This window comes from Cataglyphis hispanica, chromosome 14, assembly GCF_021464435.1.
Source record: "Cataglyphis hispanica isolate Lineage 1 chromosome 14, ULB_Chis1_1.0, whole genome shotgun sequence".
In the NCBI taxonomy this organism is placed as follows: domain Eukaryota; kingdom Metazoa; phylum Arthropoda; class Insecta; order Hymenoptera; family Formicidae; genus Cataglyphis; species Cataglyphis hispanica.
Window position 1 is genome coordinate 5015749 of NC_065967.1, and position 14551 is coordinate 5030299.

General features: G+C 30.2%; 3 protein-coding genes across 8 annotated transcripts in view; all 3 read left to right on the forward strand.

Annotated features, from left to right (window-relative positions):
- On the forward strand, nucleotides 1-7306 carry LOC126854419 (NADPH:adrenodoxin oxidoreductase, mitochondrial). 2 transcript variants are annotated; one of them, XR_007688104.1, is made up of 5 exons: nucleotides 1-189; nucleotides 848-2478; nucleotides 2784-3327; nucleotides 3823-4172; nucleotides 4510-4728. XR_007688104.1 is itself a non-coding variant. In XM_050601134.1 (5 exons), exons 2-5 carry the CDS (start codon nucleotides 4737-4739, stop codon nucleotides 6636-6638), a joined length of 1395 nt encoding a protein of 464 aa, XP_050457091.1. In that variant the 5' UTR covers nucleotides 1-189; nucleotides 4510-4736; the 3' UTR covers nucleotides 6639-7306. The 2 variants fall into 2 exon arrangements, 1 of the variants encoding a protein (XP_050457091.1); XM_050601134.1 differs by lacking the exons at nucleotides 848-2478; nucleotides 2784-3327; nucleotides 3823-4172 and adding exons at nucleotides 5061-5279; nucleotides 5394-5609; nucleotides 5799-7306 and having other exon boundaries at nucleotides 4510-4856.
- LOC126854424 (tRNA-splicing endonuclease subunit Sen2) lies at nucleotides 6529-10780 on the forward strand. 3 transcript variants are annotated; one of them, XM_050601142.1, is made up of 7 exons: nucleotides 7356-7545; nucleotides 7931-8120; nucleotides 8190-8346; nucleotides 8474-9151; nucleotides 9479-9636; nucleotides 9730-9899; nucleotides 10634-10780. In XM_050601142.1, exons 2-6 carry the CDS (start codon nucleotides 7953-7955, stop codon nucleotides 9895-9897), a joined length of 1329 nt encoding a protein of 442 aa, XP_050457099.1. In that variant the 5' UTR covers nucleotides 7356-7545; nucleotides 7931-7952; the 3' UTR covers nucleotides 9898-9899; nucleotides 10634-10780. The 3 variants fall into 3 exon arrangements, with proteins under 3 accessions (XP_050457100.1, XP_050457099.1, XP_050457098.1); XM_050601143.1 differs by lacking the exons at nucleotides 7356-7545; nucleotides 10634-10780 and adding an exon at nucleotides 6529-6668 and having other exon boundaries at nucleotides 9730-10145; XM_050601141.1 differs by lacking the exon at nucleotides 10634-10780 and having other exon boundaries at nucleotides 9730-10145.
- The window catches only part of LOC126854418 (uncharacterized), a 19340-nt gene continuing 15493 nt past the window's right edge, over nucleotides 10705-14551 (forward strand). For 2 of the 3 annotated variants that reach the window (XM_050601131.1, XM_050601133.1), the window contains exon 1: nucleotides 10709-10857. The gene's annotated coding sequence lies outside the window, so the exon portion shown is untranslated. Of the gene's footprint in view, nucleotides 10858-14551 lie in introns of all 3 variants that reach the window. The other variant, XM_050601132.1, reaches the window with a different exon arrangement.

Consider the following 14551-nt stretch of genomic DNA (forward strand, 5'->3'; position numbering starts at 1 on the left):
CGTCACGGATCGTGATGTTCACAAATATCGCCACGAGTCGCGATAACGTACAATGTGTGTGATGTAATATATGTGTAAAAAAATTTGTATTTTCGTCGGGAGATAGTAGAGACGATAATATTTCGACCTAGTTTAGAAAAAATATTGTGCGCAGCTGAACTGTATGGCGATATCTGCTTTCCCGAGAAGGTGAGTCATATCTTTTTGCTCATACGTCAGCTGACACGACGGTACATTGTATAACTAACCTCAAAATTATAAATAAACCTCTCGATATAAGCAACAGGTTTTTCTAGGAATCTTAATGAAATTTCATTAATTAATATCTCTTAGTTGCACTTAACTTAATCTAAGTAACACATTATTTTTCTCTTTTTATTTTCAACACAAAATCTGCTTGTTGGAGATGCATTCTCTTGAATTCTATTAAACACGAAATTAAGTATACGGTTTTTAAATAAATAAATAATAAACAGAACGGGGGAAATGAGAGAACGCAAATAAATGAAATAGATTTATTTTAGGCACTGAAAATGCAAAAATGTAACTGAAAGAAGAACAATGTACAGTTAAATACATTAATTACAACATTAATTATATAATAAATTTAATATCACCTGTATTATCTAGTATTATCTGTGTAATATTGAATTTTAGAAATTTTCCAATTTTATCATATGTGTTTTACATGACTTTATTTGATTGGAAAACACTATTTGCTTGCAAATCATAGTTTTATTTTTTGCATATTTTACATACAAAGTTACTTTAACAAAATATCTGCTCAACCTTCGATATCATGCTATAACAAATATATAATGAACTTTGAAACAACTGCAACTTCCAGGATCAAGAAAGCGAAAAAACAGTGGCTAGTAAATTGCAAGAAGAATACTGTGTGAATTATAAAAAATAATATCATATAAATATATGCAAGGATAAAAGTACTTTTCAATCAGTCTGCTATATTTCCATATTAATTGTACATTTTACATCATGACGGAAGAAAAGGGGAACAATTTTTCTATGAAACAACAAAAGCTATCACAGAATAAAAAAGTTGATGAAAGTAAACGTGATAAGCTAAGGTATATAGAAACATTATTTAAAAAGCACTTCACAATTTCGGATGTCAGTCAAGGGCAAAGACAAACATATACATTACCCGAGCCCGAGTCTATGTTTAAGGAACCGCCATGGCGGCTGGATAATTTACAAATATTGAAGGATAGTCTAAACGAGATGAAGAGTCGCCTCAACAATTTCAATCTGTACGAATGGCAGCAGCATACGCACCAGATGAACAAAGCGGGCGACATCGTGAGCTCTGTGAAAAGGAACGTACAAGGAGAACTCGTGACTCAAGCCTGGTGTAAATTCTATGAGATCGCTTCTAACTTTTTCTTGATTCCATTAAATGAGATTCGTCGCGAAGAAAACGGTAATAATTTCATTTCTGTCCATCTGTGCGAAGCACCAGGCGCCTTTGTGACTGCCCTAAATCACTGGTTAAAGACAAATGCGCCTGATGTGCAATGGAATTGGTTGGCCACCACATTAAATCCTTACTGCGAGGGAAATTCATACGACAGGATGGTCGCCGATGACAGATTCATCAGGTATACGCTGAAGCATTGGTGCTTCGGCGCCGATAATACGGGCGATATCATGGATCTTAGAAATCTAGACGTTCTGGTAAAGAGATGCAAACTTCTCGATGGAGGAAAACGAATCCTTCTGATCACCGCGGATGGAAGTATAGATTGCACGGATGTGCCGGGAGAGCAAGAAAGCGCCGTAGCACAATTGCACTTATGCGAAACGGTGACTTGTATGCACCTCTTGCAAAAGGGTGGTAATTTTCTTCTGAAGCTCTTTACCTTATTCGAGCATCAATCCGTATGCCTTATGTATCTGCTATCTTGCGCCTTCCAACGGGTCATCGTAACGAAGCCGGCGTCTAGCAAACCAGGAAATTCGGAAATGTATGTCGTCTGTATAAATTTCAAAGGCAGAGATTACGTAGCACCGTATTTGAATATACTTAGGCAGCACTGCGGCAACGTGTCGCCTACAAAAGCGATGTTTTATCTGCGTGATATACCGGGTGATTTTCTGCGGAAACTTGAGGAATGCAGCGAGTTCTTCAAGCATCATCAGTATCAAGTCATAAAAGATAACATAAGCATGTTTCGCGCGGAAAGATCCAATGAAATCCCCTTTGAACTGAGACACGTCAAGCGGATTGTCGCTAATAAATATCTTAAAGATTACAGATTGAGTCGAATAGATTCCGTGAATAAGATAGTCGGCCGGGAGATATTAGAGAAGAGCAACAGTGGTTTCATGAATAAAAAATGGCGTGTCGATTCTTACAACGAGCGTTGCAAGAAGCAAGATTTAGAACCGCGAGAACATTTATTGCAGATATGTAACGAAGCAATGGAGATCGACTCGCCAGCAGAAAAATCTTACACTGTAAGCAAACTCTTTAACTGCGTGTTTTTGTATAAATCGCAAATTGAAAAAAGATATATCTCACAATTTGTGACTAAAAATTTTTGAAAATTAAACCCAGCAATTGAAAAACGACGATCCAGAATTATTATAATTTTATAATAATTATATTCTCTAACTATATCACAGTTATGTTTATTGTGTGTGAAGGAATTATTAGAAGTTTGTATATTATTACTTGAAAAAATGAAAAATTTTTATTTATTGCATTTTTTGAAAAAAAAAAAAACGGATACATCTACAACATGATTGTTTTCCTTTTGTAGTGGCATTTACGGACACCGCCAGAAACTTTAGAGATACAAACGGGAAGATCATTTAACAAAATACGCAGCTCGCACTTTTGTGACTCCAAAATTCACCAGATATTAAACAAAATTAACGATATAGTACGAGACACGCGCTCTAGTGTATGTTTTCCAACGACAGAAATTATAAGAGAGCAGACGCAGCGAATTGATCCAACTCACGAGATATTGAGTTTCCAATTCGTTCGCGATTACGATAGTCATCAGATAATCGCTGAAATTTACGATCGATTAGAAAAGTTTCGAACAGGACAAACACTCGTTCTCATCGGCTACTCTTTGCTAACACAGTTGAACATCGGTCTCTTACATCTTCTGGGTGGTTTCTTCGATAAGATTACGATAGAAATTCATGACAACGAAGGCTATCGCATAAAATTGGAATCTTATAGACATAATGACAAAATATTGAATGATTTGCGCGAAATACTTACTGCGTCGAATAATGCACGCAAAGATAATATGACAGTCTGGTCGATAATACCCATAACGATTTTATATGGTAAGATTTGCAAACACATAAAAACAAAAAAAAATTCATTTCATTAATTTTGTTAGCGTGTACAGATATAAAATCTCATTCAGTATGTTTTAAGTTTTATATTGATGTTCGGAAATAAGCATATTTGATAAACAGGGCAATATTCTTCCTTAAAAATTGAAATGATTGTTGTTTACTTTATTAAAATGTAATATAAGCTACAATTTTTTCTGTGAAAATTTAATGTATATATATAATGTATATATTTAATGTATATATATATATATATATATATATATATATATATATATATATATATAATGAATTTGTAATCAATATTTAATCTTCAATTCTTTATTAAAGTTTTTGTATTAAATATAGGTTTGCAAGTATTTAACTTTTTTTTATTAACGAAAAATTATTTTTAATAAAGAATATTGTCAATTGTATAAAAAATGCGCTTATTTGTACTTTTATTAACGTACACCCGGTATTTATAACGCAATTTTTTTTTAGAATGTGACCAGTTTCCCTTGATAATGCAACTTAATCACTTGGTGATCAAATTGTATGCTCATCACGTCAGAAATTCTATACATGATGTGATTGTATAATTATAAAAATATAAATTTACTTATATTTATAATTAAAATTATATATACATTCTCTCTTTTTTAAATGTAATTGTAAATAATTTGTAAATAATTTGTGAATCTATAAATATCGTTTGCATTGTAAATGTTTCATCTTTTATTATGAATAACACATACATATATAAAGCTTTGTAAATTGTACGATATAAAACGAAATGTCATTAATGGAAAAAAATGATCGCATGTATGGGCAAATAATACAAAACAAAAATGGTAATTATATATTTATATTAGAGACTAAAAATGAGAAACATTTCTATGTCCGAAAGAGTATAGAAACTTTTATTTTATTTTTATTTTTAAATAATCTTAATTTTTTTTATTTTCTTGCAAATTATAGCGAGAAAAGTTTGAGTCTATAAAGATCTTATTAATTAAAATTTAGAATAGCTTTAATATTTTAAATAAATATAAAAAAATATGATATCCAAAATCTCGATATATGAATGAAAGAATCTGATTTTGTTGTGGTATAATTTTTTATACCTGATATTTTTGCACGATAATAATTTAAATACGATAAATAATACGGATTAATAAATAATTCCAGATTCAAGATCGACACTTATAGGTCACGTTTGTTTCATAACAACGGATGACCGGCGTTTTGGGATCATGTTTGATGTATAAACCGAGATTTCGCTTTCTAGAAAAGAGCGATTTCTCAGGAATAACAAAACAGCGTTGTACGAGATCTCGGCGAAGTCTTTGGAGGCGTATTGTAACTGTGTAAAAATTCCGGTGCCACATTTTAGATCGACGCCATTGCACGTTAAGATGAAATGCTACCTTATTAGGAATTGCATTCGCTTCCTATCCACCGGACAGCACATACTGAAAGTATGCATTGTCGGTTCGGGTCCAGCAGGTTTTTTTGCAGCTCAACAGATATTGAAGGTAATAGCAATAGATTAGTTAGATAAATAGCAATTTATATTAATAGCAATAAATTATTATAATCAATAACAATATATATAAAAATATATATAATAACATTATTCATGTCTAAATTGTTAAAAAAATTAATTTATTAAACTTTGAATATTTTTCCCACAAAAAATAAAATTACATGAAATATTTATAATTAATTTTGATTAACAGAAATTAGACAATGTGAGAATCGATATATTGGAGAAACTACCTGTTCCCTTCGGCCTAGCGCGCTTCGGTATTGCTCCGGATCACCCTGAAGTGAAAAATGTTACGAATAGATTCCATAGAATCGCAACCAATCCACATGTTCAGTTTCTAGGCAATGTTAATGTTGGCACGGATGTTACCGTCGATCAATTACGTGACTTTTATCATGCTGTATTACTGGTACGTATCTAATTCCGTATCTTATTCCATTTTTATTCCATATTAATTATGTAATAAAAAATTAGCGTAATATTTTTGTTTAATTAATAATTGTCTCTTTTATTTTTATCTTAGACTTATGGCGCCCCAGAAGACCAATTGCTCAATATCCCTGGTGAAAACTTAAACAATATGATATCAGGTCGACGTTTCATTGGCTGGTATAATGGACTGCCAAGTGACAAAGACTTGGACATTAATTTAGATGTAGAGGAAGTGATTGTTATTGGTCAAGGCAATGTAGCTATGGATATCACAAGAATTCTTTTGACATCTGTCGACAAACTCAAGGTAACTCTCGATTTCTAATAAATGTTCCATTAAATTAGGAATTTTATGGTCCATAATATAAAAAAAAAGTTCTAATATTGAATTATATATTTTAAAACAAAATCATCGTTTAATTTTATCAATTGCGTGATGAAAATAATTTTTAATTTGAAATGTTAAGCTATGTCCGATCTCTTTCGATTATTTCAGAACACCGATATCACATCGTTCGCTCTTGAACGTTTATCTTGTAGTAAAGTTCAAAAAGTCTCCATGGTTGGACGAAGAGGGCCTTTGCAAGCGGCATTCACAATCAAGGAACTGCGCGAGCTTCTTAAGTTGGAAAAGTGCAAGAAAGTTTGGCGACCACAAGATTTCACAGGCGTACGAGATATCGTGCCGACTTTATCCAGACCGCGAAAACGATTAATGGAACTTATGTTGAAGTCTTTAGAAGAACCTGAAAACGACGACATATTTTTTAAATTTAGAGAGGTAAATCTGATCTTTTTGCGGAGTCCCGTCGAATTCCACGGTTACAATGAGTTGCAGAGCGTCAGATTCGCAATGAATTATCTGCGAGGAGATAAGATTGAAGATCAGATAGCTGAAGCGACCGGCGAATTCGAGACGATCCCATGTGGTTTGGCTCTGCGTAGCATCGGTTTTAGAACTATTCAAATAGATAGTTCTATTCCATTTGACACGAGCAAGGGACGCGTGGTGAATACGGACGGTAAGGTCGACGGGAATCTCTATAGCGCTGGATGGGCAGCCACCGGACCAGTCGGCGTTCTCCTACAAACTATGACGAATGCTTTTCAAGTCGCCAATTTGGTATGCAAAGAACTGGCATCCTCGACTGAGAATAAAATGGGTTTTGACGGTGTGTACAATATCTTGAATGCTAAGGGAATTCAGATCGTATCTTATGAAGACTGGCAAAAGATCGATCGTGTTGAACAAGAGCGTGGTAAAAAGCTGGGAAAGAAGCGGGAGAAGATTGTCGATATAGCAGAGATGCTTGAAATTGCGAAAGGAGCAATCTAAAAAATATTTAAAGGATGTTTGAAAAATTAGGTACAGAAAGCTTGTTTTTTATTGTATGAAGGTATTTAAAGGTATATAAAAAAAAATTACACGAAATATTAGGTATAAAAAGTATGTTTTTTATATTTATAGATTGTTCAAAAAATTAAGGCATTTCTTTTTTATCAAATATTTAAAATGTGTTAAAACATTTCTTTTATATGCCTAATTTTTATATTCATATTTTGGAAGAATCAATATAAAAATATGTAGGCCTAGTTGCACATTTGATATTTGATACATTATGAAGGATACAATTGATTCAATCTGCATTTTTAAAGACTTAAGAGAATCAATTAACTTAACTTGAAACTATTAAATTTTTTTAATAAATCGGTTAAAATTTTGCTGAATCTTCCAATTTCTATGTTGCAGAATGTTATGGATTAATTACAGTGTAATATCGAAATACATGTGTTTTCTTTTTATATATACTTTATATATACTTTAAAATGCAGAGGAATAGATTATATTTAATCAGAGAGAGGGAAAAAATTCCAGATTATATTTTATATTAAATGCGTTTTTATTATTGCTTTATTGTAAATTATTGTTACGGGTTGAAAAATAGATGTAAATGGATTGAAAACAGATTCTGTTAATGATACAATTAAATACTGATGTATGTATATTGTGTACTATCTAACTTATCTAACCCGACCTGACCTGACTTGACCAAATCAGGAGATCATTAGTTATTGTTCAAAACAATATACATCTTTTAATAACTGATAATAATATAAACATAAGTTTTTATATAAAGAAACGTTTTTATATACATTGTGTTGTGTTTGAAAAATATATATTTTAAATTTTTATAAGGAAAATTCTGGATATAAAGAAGCCGTAACACTTTTTATTTTTATAGGTTAGGTATTTTGTTTCTGCGTAAATAAGAAAAATTATAATATATTAACTATGTTTAGCGTTAGAATTATGTATATTTTATAACATTCCGGTTTCTTTTTGTAAACATACAAATTAATTTTTTTATTTATAGTATCTTTTATCTTTTTATAATATCTTGTATCTTTATAGTATCTTTTCATTATAGTATCTTGTTAGCATATTTTATTTATATTTATTTGTATATATATTTATATTTTATTTAACATATATTTATATTTTTTATGTACATTATATATGCAACATATATATTATAATGCAAACAAAAATATTATCTAATTTTAGTGTAGATTATTTAAAATCTCTTTAATTAAATATTGTAACTGATATATACTATGAAATTTTAGATTCTTATTTATACAATAAAACATGAATTTGCGAGAACCAAGAAAGAAAAAAAGAACAAAATTGAAACCACAGTTTCCGTTTCCTATTCCATTGGATGAAACACAAGAGTGGCCAGTGTATACAGCACATCTCACAGATATGGGGTCATGCATACTTGAACCTGAAGAAATCAATGCAGTGCATTCTATGGTAAGGACAAATTTTAAAATTAATTTTTGATATGAAAAGAATGAATGAAGAATATATTTCTATTTGCAGGGATTTTTTGGTAAAGGATCATTGTCACGCAGTTATCCATCTTTTGGTAAAGCGAGATATGGAACACCGCCAGTTGTTCGGAATAGACAGTGGCTTCGTAGGCAAAAATGGCTGAAAGAAGTCAAGGAGTTGAATTCTGCCTCTTCCAATTACGAAGGTGCGAATGGACAACATTTTATGATATGTAAAATGTACTTTATTGTAAATCAATAATAATAAAAAAATCAATTTTAAATATAAAATACAAAGTAAAATGAAAATAATGATATATTATGAAATTGCAGTGAAAATCTGTGATAAAGAAGACAGTAAAACAAGTGCTGAATGCGAAGAGGAAAACATTTCAAATAGCAAGGAAGAGAACGGAGATGTCATCGAGATTCCACTGAATTGCAATGAAAATAAAAATAAACAAAGAAACGAAAATGAAATTATAAATGACATAGAAATTGACGAAGTTATTCTAGACTCTGCAGAGGAAGATGACGTGTGTGTTATTGTTAATAATCAGAAGTTTGACAATACCAAAAATTCATCAAAAATTAATGATAAGAACTATTCAGAAGAGAAGAAAGAGGAGGAAGAACTTTGCGAATTAAACTATTACGATTTCAAAAGCGATTGCGCGAATGAGGATAATCAGCATGAAAAGCTGTTGGTTTTGCCAGACAGTGACTCGGATACTGAGGACTATTTGAAAGATATTAAACCGAGAATCGAGAGCGAAGGTTTCCCCATTCGAGAGGCTCTACATCTCACATTCGAGGAGACCTTTTTCCTTCTCTTTGGTTTAGGTTGCCTTCAGGTTGTTCATTTTGATGGCAATCTATTGGACATTAATAACGCATGGTTATACTTTTGCAAGGAGAAACCAGATTTTTTACAGAAATATGTGGTTTATCATTATTATAGGAGCAAAGGATGGGTGGTCAAGCCTGCCCTGAAATATGGCGGTGACTTTTGTTAGTATTTATTGTTTGAGTATTTATTCTTTAAAATTATCTTATAGAATATTTTATTCTTCCTCTGTTTAAGAATATCATCATGTACTTATAATATTATTTTGTTGATTTTTATTTTATTTTTTTTTTTTTTTTGTGAAAAGAATTTAATTGTTTTTATATTATTAAAAAAGTAGTTATATGCATGAATAACTTTGCTTAGATAAAAATAAAAATATTTTCATATTTTTTCTTCCTTGAAAGATTTATTAACATACATACACACATGTATATATAGGAGAGAATTTTATTATTATTATCTAATATATACATTTTTTTAATTTTTAGTGCTCTATAAAGAAGGACCTCCTTTCTTTCACGCATCTTATATTGTCATAGTCGAAGTAGCAAATGCGGACTCCTTAGTTATAGATTCTACTTTATCTACAAAATCCACATGGAACAGTTTGTTTGGATTGCAAAGGCTTTCCGAAACCGCTGCTAAGGTATGAGCAGTTGTATATTTATATAATTTAATAAGATATAAATACACAATTACATTTTTTGTACACATTTTCTTCTTACTGTTTGGACAACAGGAAATACTATTTGCTCAAGTTTTATGGCCATTATCGGTACCGCAGGATCTCAGTGCAACTAGCCCCGAAATACTCTCCGAATTTACAGTGAGAGAATTACTTTGGCGTCGATGGAATCCGAAGCAGCACCGTGAAGACGTCCCCACCGAAGATGAGGATTCATGTTGAAGGTTTTTTTTTAAATATTTATATTTTAGAAATTTTTTTCTTACAACAAATTCGCTCTACTTATATATATTTTATTTCATATATCAACTTTTTTATCGCATTAATATTAACGCGATAATATTGTGCTTGTATATATGTATAATTTTTTTATGAAAATCTTGTATATATATTACATTAAAAAGCAGATTGCATGTATCCCATTGCAATCGTATCTCATCATATGATAAAAAGTTTCTTCTTAAAATAAATTCGCAATTCTCCTCAATCCCGCGATATAATCATATGAGAGATTTTCACATTTTACAACAATATGTCGCATACACAATCAGTGATTGTGTGTGTTCTATAATAATGTAGTAATAATTATATATAATATTTTGATAATACAAAAAATTGTGTATAAAATATTATGATGTTCTAAAATAATAGAAATCATTTCGGTTATTATTCTCGATTATTAGATATCAATATTAAAATACATCGAGATTATTATGAGATATTTTTAGCAATATGAAATATCAATATCGAAAACGTGAAATACAATAGTAAGAAAATGTCAAGAGTACGAGAGATATTTGAATGTTACATACAATTAAATATGTGTTTATGTATAATATCTATGTGTAATTAAACACACAACTACATATAAACTTGATTCATGACGTATATGAATTTTATACAAAGCATCGCGCGAATAACGCGCATTAAGTCATATCGAATCCGTGTCTTTTATCAGCGATCGACGATTCACGCGGCGGTACCGCTTGCGGTACTCGCCAAGTGAAAGCAAGTCGCGATCGTGAGGGCCCGCAACGGTGGTCTCAGGTCCTCGGGCCCCGTGCAGTCAGTCCGAAGTGAGCTGGGAGCTGGCATGTCGAGTACCGTGCACCGCGAGTTATCAGCGAGTTGAGCATCTCTAAATCACGTAAACCTGGAATAACATTCTGCGTGATTCGGTACGTACAGAATCGATGGATATCCCTCAATGTTATTCCTGTCAATCCTGCCCCACGTGATAGGATAAGTGTCAAAAGTTTCTGTGCCTGTTTCATTGGGATCTATGTGTTCAGCGCGAAATCTACAAATAATAATATCTTGATTTTTATTTACATATTTATTTACATATTTAAAGAAATATTTTTTTGCGTTTTATTTACATGTTTAAAGAAACATTTTTTTTTTAATTTAATCAATTTATAATGAAAAATTTTATACTAGCAACCAATCTGTCATCAATATTAATTATAGCTAATGAAGTTAATTAGCTGAAAGTAAATTAATTGAAATAATTCTCCCTTTGTTTTTCTAGTCACGTCTATAAAAAAAATCAGAATAATTATAATTAACTTTAACCTATATGTTTATAGGAAAAATCTCTAAGATAAATATTCAACGGAGATATTATAAGAGTGACTTTATACAATTCATAATTGTGTTATAATGCAGAGTTGAAAGGATGCAGATTTCTTTATGTTTTATTTATTAGATTTTTTTAACGCTAAATCATAACATAATTTTATTTATTTTTAATTTACATTAATATTTTTAATCTAAGAGTTTTTTTTTATTGTCAATTATTCGGGATTAAAAAAATAAAGTTTCTATTTTATTTTATTGTTATTATTATATCTATTGCATATCTTTTCTCTGACTTATAAGAAGATAAACAAACATAGGACGAGTAATCAATGAATAAGAAATCGCGTCACTTTCATATAGGTTGAACACGAGAGAAAGCGCGACTTCGCGAGAGAATGTTCATCCGTATTTGCGCTTAATTTATAGGAAGAGAGATGATGCGACGCGCGAAATCTTCTATTTAGATCCAGTTACAAGAAAGATTGAAATGAATTTCTACTATTTCATAAAAACTTTCGATGAGATAAAGAATTGAGGGCATCCGTGTAATATGTGGTTTAATCCACTTTTTGAAGAACCTAATGAAATTAATTTAAACTCGTGTTGTGATTTTCTCAATCGTAATATTAATTCCCTTAGGTTATTAGGAAAAGAATATTTTACGTTTTTACTTAATTTTTTGATTATAAATATTCAAAAGAGTTACAGTAAAAACAGATTTTTTAATAAAATTTTAATTATATAATATATAATTTAACTTTATAATACTGAACTCTTAAGTATTCTCTACTTTATACGATATAAGAATAGTATTCTTAAAAAAACGCGCGTCATTCTTAAAATTAGTTTTGACTTATTAATTAAAAAAAACGTCGGTGTGAAAAAATTGTGCGAAAAACGTACACATATCTTAAAAATATCATTTATAAACGCTTAGCGCATCGTAAATAGACGAGTGAATGTCATTCTCGTCTCACGATATGCCTGGGAATTTAGTTGCACCGTATGCGATGTGCCCAGCGATGAATAATCTTATTGCTGGCAACAATAAAATCACCCGAAGCGAAATTTCGTGCGAGTCATTTTCAACCTTTAATTGCCATTAGGAGAGGAAAGGAGAATTCCCGAGACGAATTGACTAATTAATTGATTAACTTAACTGAAAAATCTTATACATCATGAAGATAAACTAATCTAAGAGATTACATAATTATAATATATTTTTTTATATTATTATTAAATTTCTTACATTTAACATTTTCTAATCTTTAAAATATAAAAACAAGAATCGAAAACAAGGATCATTCTAAGAATTATTTAATTGTTACTAAGAATTACAATTAATTAATTCTAAGAATTAATTAATTGTTATATATATATATATATATATATATATATATATATATTAATTATTATATTTGATTTCATTTATTATTATTTATAATTAGAATAAAAAGGTTTACTGTCATTTTTCAAACATAATTTTTCGTGAGAGATGTGACCTCGACGAAAGACCGGATGAACACCCTGTATATCTTAGTTGTAAAGCTGAACGAGATTCAAGTGAAAGTGTATAACTGTTTGCATCGTTTATACGTTCCCTACGGCATCCTTACCTGTACCGGCTTTTGCTTGTATAATTGGGATATCACTTATATTATATTGCGTTACATTATGTACTCGAGTACGCTAAAAAAACAAGAACCACTACAACGAAAATATAGTGATTAGCATATTTCGGAATAAATTTCCTTTATATTCGATATACAAGAAAATTTAATTCGAGACTACACAATCTCTTTCGTTCGCAAATTTCTCTATATTAAACATCTTTATTATCAAGTGTCAAACTAAATCTCTGTTAAAGAAATTTAAATGAAAGAGCTTTCTCTTGTGTATCCATAAAAAATGCTTAAAATTCGATTTGTCTAAATTATTTAATTATTATCATTTAGTCAAATTTTCCAAATGGGATCTACGTCTCAATATGCTGATTTCTGATAATGTGATAAACGATGAACATATTATTTATTATTAATAATTATAATTCTATTTATTATGAAAAATTTATAGGTCTTTTAAACAACACATTCCTAGTTTTTTCTGGATATAGTTTAGATTATTTTCATATGATTTTTAATTTATTGAATTATAAACAAAATTTTATATAAAATTACACGTATGCATTACGATAATATAATATTTAATAAATTAATAGAGAAAAATATATAGAGGATATATTATATAGAGAGAGAAATTATATGGGATAATAAAGCTGTTATCATTGATTAATTATTTCTAAATACGACAAGCGATAATAGATTTCAATTTATAACTTGTTGATAAAATTTTAACTCTTGATATTCTTTCTAAAAAGTTTGAAACATACTTCGGGTACATAGTTGTTCCCGACTTCGTTCCTTCAGCTCGCGTTTACTCGATCGCGACGGCGTTTCGGGGCCAGCGAGTAGAGTGATTGCTAAATGAGCATTCCTCTGAGAAACCCTAGGCTTGCTTTCTAAGCGAGATCACGTGCGGACGGGACCCCCGGTTCGCGCGGATAATTCTGATCTGACACGTGCAACCGATTGTCCGCTCGTGATTTTATATCCACGCGCGTGACCGGTACATACAAACGTGCGAAAGCACGTTCACTGCTCTCGTTTCGCTCGCATTTCGATACACTTTTGCCGCAACCTGGATTTAATCGTGATAATGTACCGTGTGATTAGCGCGAAGGGCGTAATTATAAGATGGAAATAATTTCGCAGTTTTTTTTAACCCTGAACGTAATGAATTTTTTATCTTTATTTACAGTTAATAAATTTATTAATTAATTACAATCGATACTCTTGTTATATTTAAAAGCGATAGCTCTTATCATTGATCAGAAACGCGTTGCAATATGCCCTTTTTTTTTGAAGATAATATAATGCTGTCTTTTCATCTTCTTTCTTTTCATATATATATATATATATATATATATATATATATATATATAATATTAAATATATAATAATAATATATATAAATTATATATATATAATAAATATAAATATATATATATATATATATATAATTTATTTTATATAATTTATTATATATTAAATTTTGTAAGAGCAAGAGAAAGAAAAACTGATATAATTATAGATCTATATAAAATTTTGACTTAAAGAAGATTCAATAATCGTATAATATATGATTCTAATTCTTATTTTATATGCTTTAATTATAGTTAAATTATAATCAATTACAATTATCTGTAGATAACTTATAATTTTACAATTAATATCGC